At 45.1% G+C, this 22,260-nt stretch overlaps 1 protein-coding gene across 7 annotated transcripts in view; it reads left to right on the top strand.

The window, feature by feature from the left end:
- LETMD1 (LETM1 domain containing 1) overlaps positions 1 to 22,260 on the top strand; it is a 116,200-nt gene that overhangs the window by 60,995 nt on the left and 32,945 nt on the right. For 2 of the 7 annotated variants that reach the window (XM_056562643.1, XM_056562639.1), the window contains 3 exons: positions 10,925 to 11,076; positions 15,267 to 15,382; positions 20,443 to 20,525. In XM_056562643.1, the coding sequence (XP_056418618.1) occupies positions 11,070 to 11,076; positions 15,267 to 15,382; positions 20,443 to 20,525 (206 nt within the window). In that variant the 5' untranslated portion in view covers positions 10,925 to 11,069. The other 5 variants (XM_056562641.1, XM_056562644.1, XM_056562638.1 and 2 more) reach the window with 5 other exon arrangements.

Below are 22,260 nucleotides of genomic sequence, written 5' to 3' on the forward strand. Positions count from 1 at the left end.
GCAGAATCCCATGTCTGTCAATGGGATTCCACTGCACAGTGCACATTGCGAAATTTTCTCCGCTGAATTTTCACCGCCTGAAAAATTGATCTTGGCAGAATCAGCCTGTAACACATTGCTGTCTATGGGGACCAGCCAGAGATTCTGCAGCATGAACCTAGCCCTTCAGTGCTGATCATGGCTTCTAATGGAGTTCCTTTACTTAGTTACATTTATTGGACCACTGGCAGCGCGGTTCTGGGGGTCTGATGTGTAAAAAATGGGGGCTGGAGGTCCCCTTACCTGCTATGTGTTGCTCTTCTGGGATCTGCTTGTATGGTATAAATTCTGGCAGGCTGTACAAGTGGATTGACGATTGTACTGATCTGTGTTATGCCATTGCATAGCACAGAAAAGTAATAACAATCAAGTAATTGCTATCAATAGTCCCCCCCCCTGAAACCTTAACCCCTTAACGACCAAGGACGTAAATGTACATTATGACCTTGCGGTACTTCGCGCACCAGAACGTACATTTACATCCTGTGTATGACCGCGAGCATTGGAGCGGTGTTCGTGTCATACACGGCAGGTTCTGGCTGCTATCAGCAACCGGGGACCCGCCGGTAATGGCCGACATCCGCGATCACGCGAATGTCCGCCATTAACCCCTCAGATGCCGGGGTCAGTACAGATCACAGCATCTGCGGCAATGCGCGCGTTAAAATAGATGATCGGATCACCCGCAGCGCTGCCGTGGCGATCCAATCATCTGTAATGGTAGATGGAGGTCCCCTCACCTGCCTCCGTCCGTCTCCTGCTCTGGTCTGAGATCGAGCAGAAGATCACCGATAATACTGATCAGTGCTATGTCCTATGCTTAGCACTGGACAGTATTAGCAATCAAATGATTGCTATAGATAGTCCCCTATGGGGACATAAAAAGTGTAAAAAAAAAAAAAAAAAAAAGTTGACAAATGTAAAAATAAAAAGTGAAAAAAAGTGAAAAATCCCCTCCCCCAATAAAAATGAAAATTGTCAGTTTTTCCCATTTCACCCCCAAAAAGCGTAATTTTTTTTAATATACATATTTGGTATTGCCGCATGCTTAAATGTCCAATCTATTAAAATATAATGTTAATGATCCCGTACGATGAACGGCGTAAATGTAAAAAAATGCAGCTTTTTTCTCACATTTTATTAAAAAAATTTATAAAAAATTATCTAAAAAAGTTTTATACAGTGGTCCCTCAACATACGATGGTAATTCGTTCCAAACGATCCATCGTTTGTCAAATAAATCGTATGTTGAGGGATCCGTGCAATGTAAAGTATAGGAAGCTGTACTCGCCTGACCCCGCCGCTCCGGACCATGTCCTCACCGCTCCCGATGCTGTCCCAGGGGCTCCCGATGCTGTCCCGCTGCTCCGGTGTCTTCGTCGCGATCCTCCGGCTTCTTCCGCATATTCTGCAGGGTCCGGGCCTCGCTTTCTGGTGACATTATTACGCTGCTGCGCCGGCGCGGCGTGCGTAGTGACGTAATAACGACGCCGGAAAGCGAGGCCCGGACCCTGGAGAAGATGCGGAAGACCCCGGAGGATCGCGAAGTGGACCCGGAGAAGCAGGAATAGGTAAGCGAACCTGCCAGGGATGCTTAAACTGCTATCCGACAGCAGCTTAAGCATTTTGCGCTGTCGGATAGCAGTTAATGCGATGGCACCAACATATAAAAGCATCGTATGTCGATGCTGACATCGACATGCGATGGCCTCTGAGAGGCCATCGTATGTCGATTTTATCATATGTCGGGGCCATCGCATGTCGGGGGGTTACTGTATATGCAAATGTGGTATCAATAAAAAGTACAGATGACGGCACAAAAAATGAGCCCACATACCGCCCTATATACAGAAAAATGAAAAAGTTATAGGTGGTCAAAATAGGGCAATTTTGGATTACTGATTTTGTACAAAAAGTATTAGATTTTTCCTGACTGATGGATATAAAGGTGATGTATAATGCTGGGATGTGTAGTGCAGGCAGCACTGATGGATATAAAGGTGATGTATAATGCTGGGCTGTGTAGTGCAGGCAGCACTGATGGATATAAAGGCGATGTATAATGCTGGGCTGTGTAGTGCAGGCAGCACTGATGGATATAAAGGCGATGTATAATGCTGGGCTGTGTAGTGCAGGCAGCACTGATGGATATAAAGGTGATGTGTAATGCTGGGCTGTGTAGTGCAGGCAGCACTGATGGATATAAAGGTGATGTGTAATGCTGGGCTGTGTAGTGCAGGCAGCACTGATGGATATAAAGGTGATGTATAATGCTGGGCTGTGTAGTGCAGGCAGCACTGATGGATATAAAGGTGATGTGTAATGCTGGGCTGTGTAGTGCAGGCAGCACTGATGGATATAAAGGTGATGTGTAATGCTGGGCTGTGTAGTGCAGGCAGCACTGATGGATATAAAGGTGATGTGTAATGCTGGGCTGTGTAGTGCAGGCAGCACTGATGGATATAAAGGTGATGTGTAATACTGGGCTGTGTAGTGCAGGCAGCACTGATGGATATAAAGGTGATGTGTAATGCTGGGCTGTGTAGTGCAGGCAGCACTGATGGATATAAAGGTGATGTATAATGCTGGGCTGTGTAGTGCAGGCAGCACTAATGGATATAAAGGTGATGTGTAATGCTGGGCTGTGTAGTGCAGGCAGCACTGATGGATATAAAGGTGATGTATAATGCTGGGCTGTGTAGTGCAGGCAGCACTGATGGATAGAAAGGTGATGTATAATGCTGGGCTGTGTAGTGGAGGCAGCACTGATGGATATAAAGGTGATGTGTAATGCTGGGCTGTGTAGTGCAGGCAGCACTGATGGATATAAAGGTGATGTATAATGCTGGGCTGTGTAGTGCAGGCAGCACTGATGGATATAAAGGCGATGTGTAATGCTGGGCTGTGTAGTGCAGGCATCACTGATGGATATAAAGGTGATGTATAATGCTGGGCTGTGTAGTGCAGGCAGCACTGACGGATATGAAGGTGATGTATAATGCTGGGCTGTGTAGTACAGGCAGCACTGATGGATATAAAGGTGATGTGTAATGCTGGGCTGTGTAGTGGAGGCAGCACTGATGGATATAAAGGTGATGTGTATTGCTGGGCTGTGTAGTGCAGGCAGCACTGATGGATATAAAGGTGATGTGTAATGCTGGGCTGTGTAGTGCAGGCAGCACTGATGGATATAAAGGTGATGTGTAATGCTGGGCTGTGTAGTGCAGGCAGCACTGATGGATATAAAGGTGATGTGTAATGCTGGGCTGTGTAGTGCAGGCAGCACTGATGGATATGAAGGTGATGTGTAATGCTGGGCTGTGTAGTGCAGGCAGCACTGACGGATATAAAGGTGATGTGTAATGCTGGGCTGTGTAGTGCAGGCAGCACTGATGGATATAAAGGTGATGTATAATGCTGGGCTGTGTAGTGCAGGCAGCACTGACGGATATGAAGGTGATGTATAATGCTGGGCTGTGTAGTGCAGGCAGCACTGATGGATATAAAGGTGATGTGTAATGCTGGGATGTGTAGTGCAGGCAGCACTGATGGATATGAAGGTGATGTGTAATGCTGGGCTGTGTAGTGCAGGCAGCACTGATGGATATAAAGGTGATGTGTAATGCTGGGATGTGTAGTGCAGGCAGCACTGATGGATATAAAGGTGATGTGTAATGCTGGGCTGTGTAGTGCAGGCAGCACTGATGGATATAAAGGTGATGTGTAATGCTGGGCTGTGTAGTGGAGGCAGCACTGATGGATATAAAGGTGATGTGTAATGCTGGGATGTGTAGTGCAGGCAGCACTGATGGATATAAAGGTGATGTGTAATGCTGGGATGTGTAGTGCAGGCAGCACTGATGGATATAAAGGTGATGTGTAATGCTGGGCTGTGTAGTGGAGGCAGCACTGATGGATATAAAGGTGATGTGTAATGCTGGGCTGTGTAGTGGAGGCAGCACTGATGGATATAAAGGTGATGTGTAATGCTGGGCTGTGTAGTGGAGGCAGCACTGATGGATATAGTGCTCCAGTGTCACCTGAATATTTACTCATAGCCATAAAAACGTGATGCTCCTTCAGCAACTTAGCCTAGAGGCTGACACACACGTGACTATTCACACGGTCGTGACGTCATTGAAGGTCCTTTCGCTCTCCAGACTCTTGCCTCTATTTCAGATGTATCTTCCCTGCTATCCCCAGGACATTGTCTCTGTGCCCTCAACAAACATGGCCTCTCTCGGAAGCTATCACGTGATGTCACCCCTTCACACGTGACCTCTGCACTATCGACCTTGTCGCTTGTGACAGATGCCGCTTCTCCTCCTATAACATGGCGCTGTACAGGACCGGGACCTGCCGGCTGCTTGTGGATGGAGGGCGTCTGAGGAAATGTCTAGTATTGTTGTAAGTATTAGGAGAGGAGAGGGCGGGAAAAGGATGCCACGTGATGAAATCCGGGGACACATGGGTACGGTCCTGTGTGTATAGGTAAAGTCAGTGCACAGTCACCGGGAGTTATTCCTGCCCTCCATAGTGCTGGTAATGGAGGATCTTACATGTAACCGATGTAAAGTACATTATAGGAGTGGAGGGTTCTGTATGACACAATGGCAATGGCTGGGTGTATACAACATGACTGATACAAGTGTGTGTACACAGTGACTTGGTGTATGCAACATGACTGATACACCATGACTGCTTGATATCTGTGTGTGCGTACTAGGGATCGACCGATTATCGGTTTGCCCGAGATAATCACGATTTTGGGCATTATCGGTATCGGCAATTACCTTGCCGATAATGCCCCGCCTGCACCGCGACTGCCCCGCACCGCCCCGGCCCCATTGGGATGGGGGAGGCAATGGGGTGATAGGACTCAGGAGGACCCCCGGACAGGCAGGGGGAGGGAAGCGGGTGGCGGTGGTGGTCTATGGCACCGCAAAAGCCGCTGCAATTCATTGATTTAAAGTGCCCGCTTTAAATCAATGATCTGCAGCGGTGTAGCGGGGGGATAAATAGCCGATAACTTATACCGGAATATCGGTATAAGTTATCGGCCCTAACCTCCACAGATTATCGGTATCGGCCCTAAAAAAACTTATCGGTCGATCCCTAGTGCGTACACTGTGATTGGGTGATATCTGTGTGTGTGTACACCGTGACTGGGTGGTGTGTGTGTGTGTGTGTGTGTGTGTGTGTGTGTGCGCGCGTGTGTGTGTGCGCGCGCGCACCGTGACTGGGTGATATCAGTGTGTGTGTACACTGTGACTGGGTGATATGTGTGTGTGTGTGTGTGTGTACACTGTGACTGGGTGATATGTGTGTGTGTGTGTGTGTGTACACTGTGACTGGGTGATATGTATGTGTGTGTGTGTACACTGTGACTGGGTGATATCGGTATGTGTTTGCACTGTGACTGGGTGATATCGGTGTGTGTGTGTGTACATTGTGACTGGGTGATATGTGTGTGTGTACACCGTGACTGGGTGATATGTGTGTGTGTACACCGTGACTGGGTGATATGTGTGTGTGTACACCGTGACTGGGTGATATGTGTGTGTGCACACTGTGAATGGGTGATATCGGTGTGTGTGTACACTGTGACTGGGTGATATCGGTGTGTGTGTGTGCACACTGTGAATGGGTGATATCGGTGTGTGTGTGTACACTGTGACTGGGTGATATCGGTGTGTGTGTACACTGTGACTGGGTGATATCGGTGTGTGTGTACACTGTGACTGGGTGATATCGGTGTGTGTGTACACTGTGACTGGGTGATATCGGTGTGTGTGTACACTGTGACTGGGTGATATCGGTGTGTGTGTACACTGTGACTGGGTGATATCGGGGTGTGTGTGTACACTGTGACTGGGTGATATCGGTGTGTGTGTGTACACTGTGACTGGGTGATATCGGTGTGTGTGTGTACACTGTGACTGGGTGATATCGGTGTGTGTGTGTGTACACTGTGACTGGGTGATATCGGTGTGTGTGTGTACACTGTGACTGGGTGATATCGGTGTGTGTGTGTGTACACTGTGACTGGGTGATATCGGTGTGTGTGTGTACACTGTGACTGGGTGATATCGGTGTGTGTGTACACTGTGACTGGGTGATATCGGTGTGTGTGTACACCGTGACTGGGTGATATCGGTGTGTGTGTGTACACCGTGACTGGGTGATATCGGTGTGTGTGTACACCGTGACTGGGTGATATCGGTGTGTGTGTGTGTACACCGTGACTGGGTGATATCGTTGTGTGTGTGTGTACACCGTGACTGGGTGATATCGGTGTGTGTGTGTGTGTGTGTACACCGTGACTGGGTGATATCGGTGTGTGTGTGTGTACACCGTGACTGGGTGATATTGGTGTGTGTGTGTGTGTACACTGTGACTGGGTGATATCGGTGTGTGTGTGTGTGTGTGTGTTCACTGTGACTGGGTGATATCTCTGTGTGTGTACACTGTGACTGGGTGATATCGGTGTGTGTGTACACTGTGACTGGGTGATATCTGTGTGTGTGTGTGTACACTGTGACTGGGTGATATCGGTGTGTGTACACTGTGACTGGGTGATATCGGTGTGTGTACACTGTGACTGGGTGATATCGGTGTGTGTACACTGTGACTGGGTGATATCGGTGTGTGTACACTGTGACTGGGTGATATCTGTGTGTGTGTGTGTGTACACTGTGACTGGGTGATATCGGTGTGTGTGTACACTGTGACTGGGTGATATCTGTGTGTGTGTGTGTGTACACTGTGACTGGGTGATATCGGTGTGTGTACACTGTGACTGGGTGATATCGGTGTGTGTACACTGTGACTGGGTGATATCGGTGTGTGTACACTGTGACTGGGTGATATCGGTGTGTGTACACTGTGACTGGGTGATATCGGTGTGTGTACACTGTGACTGGGTGATATCGGTGTGTGTGTACACTGTGACTGGGTGATATCGGTGTGTGTGTACACTGTGACTGGGTGATATCGGTGTGTGTGTACACTGTGACTGGGTGATATCGGTGTGTGTGTACACTGTGACTGGGTGATATCGGTGTGTGTGTACACTGTGACTGGGTGATATCGGTGTGTGTGTATACTGTGACTGGGTGATATCGGTGTGTGTGTACACTGTGACTGGGTGATATCGGTGTGTGTGTACACTGTGACTGGGTGATATCGGTGTGTGTGTGTGTGTACATTGTGACTGGGTGATATCGGTGTGTGTGTGTGTGTACACTGTGACTGGGTGATATCTGTGTGTGTGTACATTGTGACTGGGTGATATCGGTGTGTGTGTACACTGACTGGGTGATATCGGTGTGTGTGTACACTGACTGGGTGATATCGGTGTGTGTGTGTGTACATTGTGACTGGGTGATATCGGTGTGTGTGTACATTGTGACTGGGTGATATCGGTGTGTGTGTACACTGACTGGGTGATATCGGTGTGTGTGTACACTGACTGGGTGATATGTGTGTGTGTGTGTACATTGTGACTGGGTGATATCGGTGTGTGTGTGTACATTGTGACTGGGTGATATCGGTGTGTGTGTGTACATTGTGACTGGGTGATATCTGTGTGTGTGTGTACACTGTGACTGGGTGATATCTGTGTGTGTGTGTGTACACTGTAACTGGGTGATGTGTGTGTGTGTGTGTGTGTGTACACTGTGACTGGGTAATATTGTTGTGTGTACACTGTGACTGGGTGATATCATTGTGTGTACACTGTGACTGGGTGATATCGGTGTGTGTACACTGTGACTGGGTGATATCGTTGTGTGTACACTGTGATTGGGTGATATCGGTGTGTGCGTATGCCGTGACTGGGTGATATCTGTGTGTGTGTGTGTGTACACTGTGACTGGGTGATATCTGTGTGTGTGTGTGTGTACACTGTGATTGGGTGATATTGGTGTGTGTGTACACTGTGACTGGGTGATATCGGTGTGTGTGTACACTGTGACTGGGTGATATCGGTGTGTGTACACTGTGATTGGGTGATATTGGTGTGTGTGTACACTGTGACTGGGTGATATCGGTGTGTGTGTACACTGTGATTGGGTGATATTGGTGTGTGTGTACACTGTGACTGGGTGATATCGGTGTGTGTGTACACTGTGACTGGGTGATATCGGTGTGTGTGTACACTGTGACTGGGTGATATCGGTGTGTGTGTACACTGTGACTGGGTGATATCGGTGTGTGTGTACACTGTGACTGGGTGATATCGGTGTGTGTGTACACTGTGACTGGGTGATATCGGTGTGTGTGTACACTGTGACTGGGTGATATCGGTGTGTGTGTACACTGTGACTGGGTGATATCGGTGTGTGTGTACACTGTGACTGGGTGATATCGGTGTGTGTGTACACTGTGACTGGGTGATATCGGTGTGTGTGTACACTGTGACTGGGTGATATCGGTGTGTGTGTACACTGTGACTGGGTGATATTGGTGTGTGCGTACGCCGTGACTGGGTGTGTGGCATCTGCCTCTCACGGTGCCTTGTGTTGCGCTGTAAGAGTCCATTTTAGTTTTATCCTCTGCTGGTTGTTGATGCCTTTCTCTGCCCTTAGTATGGCAGTTATAAATAATTGATATTATCAATAAAAATCAATTATGGAAATTGTTGTAGACGATTTCTATTATCGATTCATTGGTTGTTAGGGGCGTGGCCTAGTAACATAGTGTTCCTACTATTGTTACTGCAGTCCCTGCCTTTTAGTCTCTCAGTCTGCCCTTCCCCTTGGGGCCTTTTTGAAGATGCTGCTGGCCTGGAGTGCACCTTGTCCTCAGCGCCTCCGGTCCTGACATCGTGGGAGCCCTGTGTCCGGCCAAATGCTCTGTTCTCCATCCTGTGCAGTGACCGTTCTTCCTAATGCAGAGAGGACGGCCAACACTAAGGTCTGTGAACTGCTCCTTGTGTCCTAGGCGAAGCTCATAGGTTAAAGTGTACCTGTCATTAGCAAAAACTTTTAACCTCTCAGGTGCTGTCCCCTCTCTTTTCTCCCCTGTTAATCCTTCAGGAGCTGTCCTTTCACTCTTAGGCCATTTCACACTGCCGTTGCTCCCTGTCACGAATGGCCGTAGAAGTCTCTCTTCTTTTTTTGTTGTGTGACTTTAAAGGCCGTTCTCGTGACAGGGAACAACGGGTCCCGAGAGCTCCCTTTTACTATTATGGGAGCTGTCAGGCGCTGTTGGTTTTTGACGGGAATAGCGGGAGAAAAAGACTGCCTTTTTTTTCTTCCCGCTATTCTTATCGGCTCCCCTGACGGCCTTGTCATAATGGTTGTGTGACTGTAGCCTAACCCTCTGTTAACCCTTCAGGTCCCCTCTATTTTCCCCCTGTTAACTCTTCACTATGCGGCTCCCTGATCTTGTTTTTTTTTTTTTCTCATCTGATTAAAGTAGATATATGCAGCAAAAATATTTTCACTCCTCCTGTGCCAGGGCTTAAAAAAAAACAAACACTTTAACTCCCCTTCCAACGTTCCCCCGTTGCAGAGATATCAGCGTCCCGTTCCTCTGGCGCGTTGCTCTGATCAATGCTTCTTAGGCCCGGACCGTCACAGCGCTCGAGCCGGATGATGCGTTGAACAACTCCTATTTACTTTAATCAATTTTATTTTTTTCATAAGCGGTTTCTGCGACAGAGCTCCTTGAAATGTGCGACTTTTTCATAGGGATGTCCTGATACTGATACTAGTATCAGTATCGGGGCCGATACCCGGCATTTGCATAGTATCGGGGACTTGTTTAAAGGAGAACGTTCAGCAAGTTCACCCACACTAAACCCAATACATTAGGTTATAGTGTGGGTGAACAGGAGTCTGTAACGTGCTCACTTAGTAAAGTTTTGTTTTGGCCGAGGTTGCGTCCTCTAAAGTATCCGCCATCCATCCCAGTTTTGTGCACAGCAGGTGGGTCCCCCGTCGGCAATCTTACTTTGTGTTCCGGAGACAGGTGCCCGAAGCCTGCTCCCCTTGTTGCATATTCATTTTTTGCTTCTCCACGTCCTAATGACTTGGAGTTATCTGCTCCCCTAAGCGCTGCGCTCTGTCTTCTGAGCTCATTCGCTGTTTTTCGGCACAGAGCGGTTCTGAGGACGCATAGCTCTCCCGACATCAGGACGGAGAGCAAGGTAAAAAAAAAAAAAAGCGCATGCGTTCGGAAGACAGAGCGCAGCGCTTAGGGGAGCAGATAACTCCACGTCATTAGGACGTGGAGAAGCAAAAAATGAATATGCAACAAGGGGAGCAGGCTTCGGCACCTGTCTCCGGAACACAAAGTAAGATTGCCGACGGGGGACCCACCTGCTGTGCGCAAAACTGGGATGGATGGCGGATACTTTAGAGGACGCAAACTCGGCCAATAATAGTTGCAGACTATTAAAGGCAATCTTACAGTAGAGTCACCTGCACTAACTTGAATTTATATGTAGATGTGCAGGTGACCCGGTTTCTACCGCTGCTCACCATGTGAACATCAGCGCAATCGCTCCCCAGACATTGGTCTCGCTGCCAATGCAAATTCCCTGTTCTGTCCAATGGAGAAGAGAGAAATCTTGGCTCATACTACAGCAGCCGCCTCCATTGTACACAACAAGGAACCCACACATCAGCACGGTAAGCAGCGCCAGAAACCGCGTCACCTTGGTGTCAGATTCCCTTTAAAATATAAGTACTCGTAATTGGTATCGGCGAGCACTAGAATTAAAGTATCGGTACTTGGTCTTAAAAAAATGGTATCAGGACATCCCTAATTTTTCACAAATGTTCTTATTGTCAAGTATTAATAAATTCAGTGTAAACTTGGACAAGAGAATTTACAATATACGCTTATCAATCGCAGGTCTATGCTGTTTTCTCCCCAGGTACCAGCCGTGCCACTTATCAACCAACCAAAAGCCACAAAGTGCGCTATCTCTGATCACTACAAAGGCTAAACATCTCAATTCAAGATATGAACATTTTCTGGAAAGAAAGTTTCCTAACTTTTTTATTCTGTATTCCACTTTTATGAGAGGTAAGCATGGCCTGTATAAGAGCAGTTGTTGAAGTATTGTAGAATCACTACCCAAACATAAGAGACATTGCAGTCCAAGAAAAAAATATTTGTTTACTGCCTGCTCGTAACATGCTATAGTTAAACAACCGTGCTGATTCTCTTACCAGGAGGTTTAATGTTAGCAATACAGTTCTGGTCCAGTCCCTCTGTGTACCCACATGACTGGTGCTGTGACTGTCTAAATCCGGCAGCTACTGCTCTAGGGACTGGATGTCACTTTTTCTATACATTGCTGTGAGATGCTCATTGGGAGTCTCCTAGAGGTGCATAGAGAAAGTGACTTCTGGCTGATCCGGCAGTAGCTGCGGAATTCGAACAGGCATGTGGACGAGCAGTCGGTCTGGTTAGGCAACATATTATGGAAATAAAGCAGCTTGGAAAGAGAAGAATCAGCAGGGCATGTTCACATACTGCGTGGTTGCAGGTTATCTGTAGCAAATCTGCAGCTTATTTTAAACACGTTTAGAAGAATTTATTATTGTTTTTCTACTCATTTATTCCTAGTAAAATGTTGCAAATTTTTGTGCAAACCCTTATGCCAGCCTGGACCACACTTGTCTACATCTAAGCTACTTTGCTATGTATGAAGAACTTGCACCTTTTTGATAAATGTGGAAAAAGTACATAACATACGCCCAGGCAAACGGGCGGTAAAAGGAACTTGGTTTACATATAGCAAACACTATCTAGTTGAAGCCAGTAACTCTATCAAACACAGGAGGGAGGGTTGGCATAAACACTGATCCGGCGGTGCAGCTCAAAGGTGTACAGTTCCATGTAAAATGTGCATACACTGAAGCAAATGAATGAAAGAACGCACTCACCCTCCAATTTCTTCTGAGATGATGCTTTTATTAAAGTGAAGCACACACATAACACAACACCTCTGTGTAGTAAAGTGCAGAGCAGCTAATTCAGGAGAGTCTTCACCAGGGGCCTGATGAAAGTGTGAAATGGCTTCCGCTGCCCAGGTAAAGACTCTCCTGAATTAGCTGCTCTGCACTATATTGCACGGAGGCGTTGTTATGTTTGTCAAAAATATTTATCACAATCTGGGACGTTCTCCCATTTGCTTTAACAATAGTTAGTGGTTATGGGGTACAAGTCATTGGAACTCCTGTTGATTATGACCCCAGAATGTGTCTTCTCTTTGTTGATAAGAAGATGCATAGTAGATGGGTGACAGAACATTCCTAAATGAAGTGTTATTTCAAGCTTTTAAACTTCCTGCCTTCCAGTACTTTGCTATATGGAAGCCTATTTTTTGTAATAGGATGCATGCTATCAATTTATCTCTACCCATCAAAGAGTTAATTTACAAATAGAGGCTTGGAACCCAAGTTTCATAAGATTTGGGGTCAGCGGATTGGTTCGCCAGCTACCTCTACCTTGGATCATTCCACTAGTACATTGTAATATAATTAATTTCTATGCCTTATCTACCACTACAGTATTGTGAACTGGGCTCTTTTTGCCATCTTCCTGTCTTGCATTGTTTTCCTCTTTTCCCATCTTCACGCTGTCTTACTATTTTTACACCCCTCCCCCATGTTATCACACACACTTTCTCCTACACTATCCATTGTTTAATTTTCAATTTGATGCTTATGTTACCTTTGTCTCCCCTTTGAGGTCTTTTGTTCTTGGTAACCATGTAATTGCTTTGCTGTGCATTGTTGGACTTGGTTTTCCTGTGTGATTTGTTTTTTGTAGGATCACTTATTCACCCTATCTTTTATCTCAACAGACGTCATGACACAGAATATTTAGTTTTTATTGTGATCTTTTTTATGTACAATGTAGTTATTAAAAAATATATATATTTAATTGTGAGTGAAATCTGACTAAAAAAGGCATTACGTTTCTTGTGGTCTCCCATATGTGGTTATAACCAACCTGTATTTGTCATTAGTGGTAACATAAACATATTGAGGGGGAAAAGACACAAAACTTTGAAGAAGACAACTTTTGTAGTATGGCATGGTTAGCTTTTTGCAGTGGTCTGGGATTTCTAAACTGCAATTTTAAAAAATTATTGCAAAAAATGTTTTTGTAGAAACAATCAAATTTTTGCAAAACCTCACACCAGCCTGAACCACAGCTACTTTGCTGTTTATGAAGAACATGCACCTCTTGGTAAATGTGGGGGAAATACACATGACGTACAACCAGGCAATACAGTCATGGCCGTAACGTAAATGTTGGCACCCCTGAAATTTTTCTAGAGAATGAAGTATATCACAGAAAAGGATTGCAATAACACATGTTTTGCTATACACGTTTATTCCCTTTGTGTATATTGGAACTGATGGGAAAAAGCTAATTGGACATAATGTCACACCAAACTCCAAGAAATGGACTGGACAAAATGATTGGCACCCTTTCAAAATTGTGGAAAAGTATGATTGTTTCAAGCATGTGATGCTCCTTTAAACTCACCTGGGGCAAGTAACAGGTGTGGGCAATATAAAAATCACACCTGAAAGCAGATAAAAAGGAGAGAAGTTCACTTAGTCTTTGCATTGTGTGTCTGTGTGTGCCACACTAAGCATGGACAACAGAAAGAGGAGAAGAGAACTGTCTGAGGACTTGAGAACCAAAATTGTGGAAAAATATCAACAATCTCGGAACTGTATTGCTAACATTAAGCCTCCTGGTAAGAGAATCAAGGTCATAAGTCAATCTCCAGAGACCTAGATTTTGTCCACAGTGCACAACATTATCAAGAAGTTTGCAACCCATTGCACTGTAGCTAATCTCCCTGGGTGTGGACGGAAGAGAAAAATTGATGAAAGGTGTCAACGCAGAATAGTCCAGATGGTGGATAAGCAGCCCCAAACAAGTTCCAAAGATATTCAAGCTGCAGGCTCAGGGAGCATCAGTGTCAGCGCAAACTATTCGTCGACATTTAAATGAAATGAAACGCTATGGCAGGAGACCCAGGAGGACCCCACTGCTGACACAGAGACATAAAAAAAGACTACATTTTGCCAAAATTAACTTGAGTAAGCCAAAATCCTTCTGGGAAAACGTGGACAGATAAGACCAAGATAGAGCTTTTTGGTAAAGCACATCATTCTACTGTTTACTGAAAACGGAATGAGGCCTACAAAGAAAAGAACACAGTACCTATAGTGAAATATGGTGGATGTTCAATTATATTTTGGGGTTGTTTTGCTGCCTGGGTGCCTTGAATGTGTGCAAGACATCATGAAATCTGAGGATTACCAATGGATTTTGGGTCGCACTGTACAGCCCAGTGTCAGAAAGCTGGGTTTGCATCCGAGATCTTGGGTCTTCCAGCAGGACAATGACCCCAAACATACGTCAAAAAGCCCCCAGAAATGGATGGCAACAAAGTGCTGGAGAGTTCTAAAGTGGCCAGCAATGAGTCCAGATCTAAATCCCATTGAACATCTATGGAGAGATGTTAAAATTGCTGTTGGGAAAAGGCGCCTTCCAATAAGAGAGACCTGAAGCAGTTTGCAAAGGAAGAGTGGTCCAACATTCCGGCTGAGAGGTGTAAGAAGCTTATCGATGGTTATAGGAAGCGACTGATTTCAGTTATTTTTCCCAAAGGGTGGGCAACCAAATATTAAGTTAAGGGTGACAATAATTCTGTCCATCCCATTTTTGGCGTTTGGTGTGACTTTATGTCCAGTTTGCTTTTTTTCCTCCCTTTTTTGGTTTAGTTCCAATACACACAAAGGGAATAAACATGTTTATAGCAAAACATGTATTACTGCAATCCTTTTCTGTGAGAAATACTTCACAAATTTCAGGGATGCCAACATTTACGACCATGACTGTAGCTGGTGTGGATGCATCAAATGTGTTAAGAGGCGTGTATATTCTGACCTGCAGTATTAAGTGGGCTACACGCATAGGATTTAACTGGCCACAATGTGTCAGGTTATTTTGTGTAATTTACAACTATTAATAATTAATACTATTTAATAGCTATTGTCTCTAAAACTATCATTTTAAATGATAAATACTGATATGTGTGAATGAGGTCTGTGGCTGACCTTAGATGTATTTAGTAATTTCAATCGGAGTTCCTTTTTTGTCTTATTTTAGTACATGTAAGAGAAATATATATATAGAAATGATATAAAGAATCACTGACTTCTATCTACATGTTCCAGGACTCCGGATGCTGTTGATTGAAGGAAAGGAAGTACACAGGATACGAAGAAAGATGAGAAGCCAAGGGATACAGTTTCACCAACTGCCTTATAGGGAAATGGAAAAATTAAGACAGGTGCGCAGACTGAATATAGGCATATTTATGTAGGAGGCCTTCTTGTCAAAATAATTTGACTGGCGACCCAAGGCAGTATTTACATAGTATGATCATCGTCTTCATCTTAAGCTGCTTTCACATTATAAAATTACTTCCGTTATGAATGCCCGTTATAAAAAGCCTGGAAATCGGCAGCTATACGGCCGGTACAAAATCACCAACGGCCATTAGAAAATCCCATTATAGTCTATGGCAGGGGTACTCAACTATTTTTATTGAGGGTCCGCTTTTCCAGGTCTGCCATCCGGTGAAGGTTCGAGCTAAACCCTAAGACCTGGTTCACACCTACCGTAGTGGCCACAGTTCCACGCCAGAAATTGGCGCTGCCTGTTGTAGAACATAATTAGTACTTAATAAGTCATAACCGTTCCCCAACTGCCACACACTGTGCCCCTGGTATAATATTGCCACACATTGTGCCCCTGAATATAATACTGCCACATGCTGTGCCCCTGGTATAATATTGCCACACATTGTGCCCCTGAATATAATACTGCCACATGCTGTATACATAAATAGAATGCTGTCAATCACTGTGCCCCTGATATAATACTGCCCCACACCGTGCCCCTGAGTATAATACTGCCATACACCTGTCCCTGAGTATAATACTCCCACACACCTGTCCCTGAGTATAATACTCCCACACACCTGTCCCTGAGTATAATACTCCCACACACCTGTCCCTGAGTATAATACTGCCACACACCGTGTCCCTGAGTATAATACTGCCACACACTGTGCCTCTGAGTATAATACTGCCACACACCGCGCCCCTGAGTATAATACTGCCACACACTGTGCCCCTGAGTATAATACTGCCACACACCGCGCCCCTGAGTATAATACTGCCACACACCGCGCCCCTGAGTATAATACTGCCACACATTGTGCCCCTGAGTATAATACTGCCACACACTGTGCCCCTGAGTATAATACTGCCACACACCGTGCCCCTGAGTATAATACTGCCACACACCGTGCCACTGAGTATAATGCTGCCTCACACTGTGCCCCTGAGTATAAAACTACCACATGCTGGGCCCCCAAATATTATATTGCCACTTGCCCTGAAGCAAATTTTACCTCTGTGTCCCTTTAAAACAATGAATAAGGTTCCCCCCTCCCATATGAACTCTCCAGCTGTAGCAAAACTACAACTTCCACCATGCAGACAGAAGAGCATGATGGGAGCTGTAGTTTTGAAACAACTGTAGAGATAAAGGTTGGGAAATTCCTGTAATACACTTACTTCCAGGGTCGGACTGAGAGCAAAAATAGGCCCCCACTTATTAGACTATGCAGACCATTTTTTTTTTTTTTTACGGTGGGTGTCGCAGAAGCCCTTAAAATTAATATAGGCTGCATACTCTAAAATCACCTCGGTTTAAGTGGCTCTCCCGCTGTTGCAAAGCTACAACTCCCATCATGCCTGCAAAGCTTCAGGCATTATGGGAGTTGTAGTTTTGTAACACAGATTGGGGTACAGTGTCACCCGTCATCACTGCAGAAATTACAAGGGACTCCAGCTCTGATGGGACAGTCAGGAGAATACACAATTGTATAATGACTCACAGGAGACGTCTTCTCTGTTGTCTTTACTTTTTCTTCTTCATCTGGTCCTTGTCTTCTTTCAGCTCCATCTTCTCTGCAGAGTCTGACACCTGCACATTATTTGCTACTTTGTTAGCAGATCCTCATCCTCTCTGTATGACAACAATAATCATTATTATGCCAGACACCATGACCCCTAAAATAATACTGCCAAACTGTTTGTCAGAATCCCAACCCTGTACTCCCCCAGACCCATTTTCTCCTCCTCCTGCAGACCCCTAAGGGCTTCTCCACACTGTGGACATTTAGTTGGCAGAATGTTTGCTTGCTGCAGGCACTGCTAAAGCCATTGGCGGTAGGACTGCATGAATGTGCGCCATCTCTATAGATGACAATGCTGTCTGGTGAAATTCCCCCAGCAGAATGGACGTTCACCCAAAGAAGGAACATGTTTGTTCTTGGGCTTTACGTCCATTCTGCTGGGGGAATTCCACTGTGGCGATTCCACAGTATACACAGAGCAGCAGAAAACCACTGAAAACATTAGGACTCTGCTGCAAGCAGATTTCCACCAGAGGATTGTCCTCAATGTGGATGGGCCTTAAGTCCCCCCAGACCCCTAGGTCCTCTTCCAGACCCCTCCCCCCCCCCCCACCCACTATAGATGCCCCCCTGACCCCTAAGTCCTCATCCAGACTCCTCTGACCCCTGAATCATCCTTTACATCCCCCAACCCCTCTGTTCCCTTCTGTCCTAACACTCCCACCCACCAATACCTCAGCATCATTCTTCTTTTATATTTTCTGCCCTAACACCCCCCACCCAAGACCCTATGCATCATTATTTTCACTTTTATGTCCCCCTCTAACCCCCTTCATCCCCTTCTGCCCTTACACCCGCCAAGACCCCTTTATCATTCCTATTTTCACATTTATGCCCCATCATCACTTTCTAACCCTAACGCCTGCATCATAGGAGAAGCGCTGGCTGGGCAGGGAGCACAGTGTTCCCTCGCTCCGGCAGCGTTCAGCTATTCCTTTGTATCGGTATCTTGAAGACTCCGATACATATGAATGCCAGAACAGCGGCTGCCACATCTGGCCGGTTCCCTGGACCGGCCGGAGGTCCGGATGACTGGCGGCCTCGGTCCGGATCTGGACCGCGGTCTGCCAGTTGAGTACCGCTGGTCTATGGGATGTTTCTAATAGCCGTTTTAACCCGTTATCGCCCGTTATTAATAACGGCCTTATTTTTTGACGGGAGAATTAGTGCATGCACTATTTCTCCCGTTCATTTGCCCGTCACAAAATAACAGCCATTATTAACGGGCGATAACGGGTTAAAACATTTTTTTTTAATCAACTGGTTCCAGAAAGTTAAACAGATTTGTAAATTACTTCTATTAAAAAAAATCTTTATCTTTCCAGTACTTTTTAGGGTCTGTATACTACAGAGGAAATTATTTTCTTTTTGGAACACAGAGCTCTCTGCTGACATCACAAGCACAGTGCTCTCTGCTGACATCTCTGTCCATTTTAGGAACTGATCTGAGCAGCATATGTTTGCTATGGGGACTTTCTCCTATTCTGGACAGTTCTTAAAATGGACAGAGATGTCAGCAGAGAGCACTGTGCTCATGATGTCAGCAGAGAGCTCTGTGTTCCAAAAAGAAAACCATTTCCTCTGTAGTATTCAGCAGCTAATAAGTACTGAAAGGGTTAAGATTTTTTAATGGTAGTAATTTACAAATCTGTTTAACTTTCTGGCACCAGTTGATAAAAAAAAAAAAATAATTAATCCTTTAAATTCTTACCATGGCATTTCTATGGCTGCTACCTTAACTATACATGTGAATTTTGTCCCTAAAGATTCAGTGCAATGACTGCACATTGCATCTCTTTCTGTGCACATCTTCTTATTTAATGTATTGCCTTATGGTAAATGAGCTGTCAAATATACATTATATTTTCATTGCAAAAAACATTGTTTAACCCCTTAACGACGCAGGACGTAAATGTACATCCTGGTGATGTGGTACTTAACGCACCAGGATGTACATTAACGTCCTGAGCATAACCGCGGGCATCGAAGCGATGCCGGCATCATGCGTGGCAGGTCCTGGCTGTGGATCGCAGCCAGGGACCTGCCGGTAATGGCGGACACCCGCGATCCTGCGGATGTCCACCATTAACCCCTCAGATGCTGTGATCAATACGGATCACGGCATCTGCAGCATATCGCGGTCACTTAACAGGATGATCGGATCAACCGCAGCTCTGCCGCGGAGATCCGATCATCCTGCACGGCAGACGGAGGTCCCCTCACCTGCCTCCGCTGTCTTCCGGGAGTCTTCTATTCTGATCTGCCTTCCCGCAGACCAGAGCAGAAGATGACCGATAACCCTGATCAGTGCTGTGTCCTATACATAGCACTGAACAGCATTAGCAATCGAATGGTTGCTATAAATAGTCCCCTATGGGGACTATAAGAGTGTAAAAATAAAAGTAAAAAAACGTAAATTGTCCCATTTATCCCTATTTTACCCCCAAAAAGTGTAAAAAATTAAAATGAAAAAAATCATAATTTTATATACATATTTGGTATCGCCGCGTGCATAAATATCCGAACTATTAAAATAAAATGTAAATGATCCGGTATGGTGAACGGCTTGAACGTAAAAAAAAAAGTCCAAAATGGCTGCTTTTTTATAACATTTTATTCTCGAAAAAATTAATAAAAAAATGTAATAAAAGTTTTTTATAAGCAAATATGGTATTAATAAAAAGTACAGATCACGGCCCAAAAAATGAGCCCTCATACCACCGCTTATACGGAAAAATGAAAAAGTTATAGGTCTTCAAAATAGGGGGATTTTAAACGTACTAATTTGGTTAAAAAGTTTGCTATTTTTTATTTTTATTTTTTTTAAGCGCAACAGTAATAGAAAAGTGTATAATCATGGGTATCATTTTAATCGTATGGACCCGGAGAATAAAAAACACACGTCATTTTTACCGTAAATTGTACAGCGTGAAAACGAAACCTTCCAAAATTTGCTAAATTTGCAAAATTACGGTTTTCTTTTTAATTTCCCCACACAAATAGTATTTTTTGGGTTGCGCTATACATTTTATGGTAAAGTGAGTGATGGCATTACAACGGACAACTGGTCGCGCAAAAAATAAGCCCTCATACTAGTCTGTGGATAAAAACATAAAAGAGTTATAATTTTTTGAAGGGGAGGAGGAAAAAACGAAAACGTAAAAATAAAATTGTCTTAGTCCTTAAGGTCCAAATGGGCTGAGTCCTTAAGGGGTTAAAGACTTGTGCTCTCCACTCTGTACACTCAAAACTGAGTAAAAACTGAAAGGAAGAGTAACTAAGGTGTGTGTTTTATCAGTTTTTTTGCTTCATGCATACAGCTTTTGTATGTTTTCCCCATATAGCCTTTCTGTCTCTCTTAGTTCAGAAGAGATATCATCAAAGCTGCCCCGGTGATGATCATTTCTATCCCACCGTTTGCCAACTATCTGGTGTTTGTTTTAATGTAAGTATAATTTTCCAACCTTTTTAATGCAGCTTTATGGAAGAATTTTAAGGTTTCTAGCTACAGAAGAAACTAGGGATGTCTCGATACCATTTTTTTAATACCGAGTACGAGTACCGAGACTTTAATTCTAGTACTCGCCGATACCAAGTATTATTTTAAAGGGAATCTGACACCAGGGTGACCCGGTTTCTGACGCTGCTTACCGTATATGTGGGTTCCTTGTTGTGTACAATGGTGGCGGCTGCTGTAATATGAGCCAAGATTTCTCTCTTCTCCATTGGACAGAACAGGGAATTTGCATTGGTGGCGAGACTGATGATCACATGGTGAGCAGCGGTAGAAACCTGGTCACCTGCATCTACCTATAGATCAAGATTGTCTTTAATAGTAGATAGTATCCCCTTGCAGCCATTAGTAGCTGCCCCCCTTTTAGACAGCAGCAGGACCCCCCCCCTTTAGAAAGCAGCAGGACCCCCCCCATTAGAAAGCAGCAGGGACCCCCCCTCCCCGTTTAGACAGCAGCAGGGACCCTCCTCCCCGTTTAGACAGCAGCAGGACCCCCCCCTTTAGAAAGTTGCAGGACCCCCCCTTTAGCCAGCAGCAGGGACCCCCCCTTTAGCCAGCAGCAGGGACCCCCCCCCCCCCCCCCCCGTTTAGACAGCAGCAGCCCCCCTGTAGACATTAGTAGCAGCCCCCCCTCCTTGCAGGCAGCTCACCTCCTCTGTTGGGTGCTGCCGCTCCACTGCCCCGTTCTTCCGTCCTCCGGTCCGCATCATGGCGTCCTATGGAGGAGCATGTGACCTATATACGTCACTCCGCTTCCTCCGTAGCGTTACGCTGGGCGCAGGGGAGGAGACGGGGTGACGTGTGTGTCACATGCTCATCCATGGAACACTATGATGCGGACGGGAGGACAGGAGTATGGGTCAGCAGAGCAGCAGCAGGTATTGGGCATGGTATTAAAGGACATTAAACGAGTCCCTGATACCATGCAAATGGCTAGTATCGGCCCCGATACCAGTATCGGTATCGGGACATCCCTAGAAGAAACCTTCCCCTCACTGTGTACTTAAAAGAAACCAGTCATTATTTTTCATGCTGCCTTGACCGCAGGTCATTGGGGCAGTCCTTTGTCTCCCCACCCCACCAGCCTTAATTGATCTCCTCTGTTTGGGTATGGAAAGAGATCTCTCAATAAAGACTAGAGGGGCAGGGAGAAACACCAGGGACCACCTAGATTACTCCTGGTTCAGGAAGCATGGAAGTGATGACAGGTTCCTTTAACCCCTTGGGGCAGAGCCCATTATGACCCTAAGGACGGGAGAATTATTTTTTTTTTCCAAATTGACCTCTCACTTTATGTATTAATAACTCTGAGATGCTTTTACTTATAAAATTGATTACAAGATAGTTTTTTCATGACATATTCTACTTTATGTTAGGTGCAAATTTTTGTCGATACTTGCATAATTTCTTGGTGAAAAATTCCAAAATTTCAGGAAAAACTAGAAAATTTAGCATTTTTTTTTTTTTCAATTTAGCATTTTTCTACCTTTTGAAGCACTTTGCTTGTAAGGAAAAGGGACATGTCAAATAAATTACAAATTGATTCACATGTACAATATGTCTACTTTATGTTGGCATCATAAAGTTGACATGTTTTTACTTTTTGAAGACATCACAGGGCTTTAAAGTACAGCAGCAATTTTTCACAAAAATGTCAAAATCAGAC

Source organism: Hyla sarda, chromosome 2 (genome assembly GCF_029499605.1).
Source record: "Hyla sarda isolate aHylSar1 chromosome 2, aHylSar1.hap1, whole genome shotgun sequence".
Classification (NCBI taxonomy): Eukaryota; Metazoa; Chordata; class Amphibia; order Anura; family Hylidae; genus Hyla; species Hyla sarda.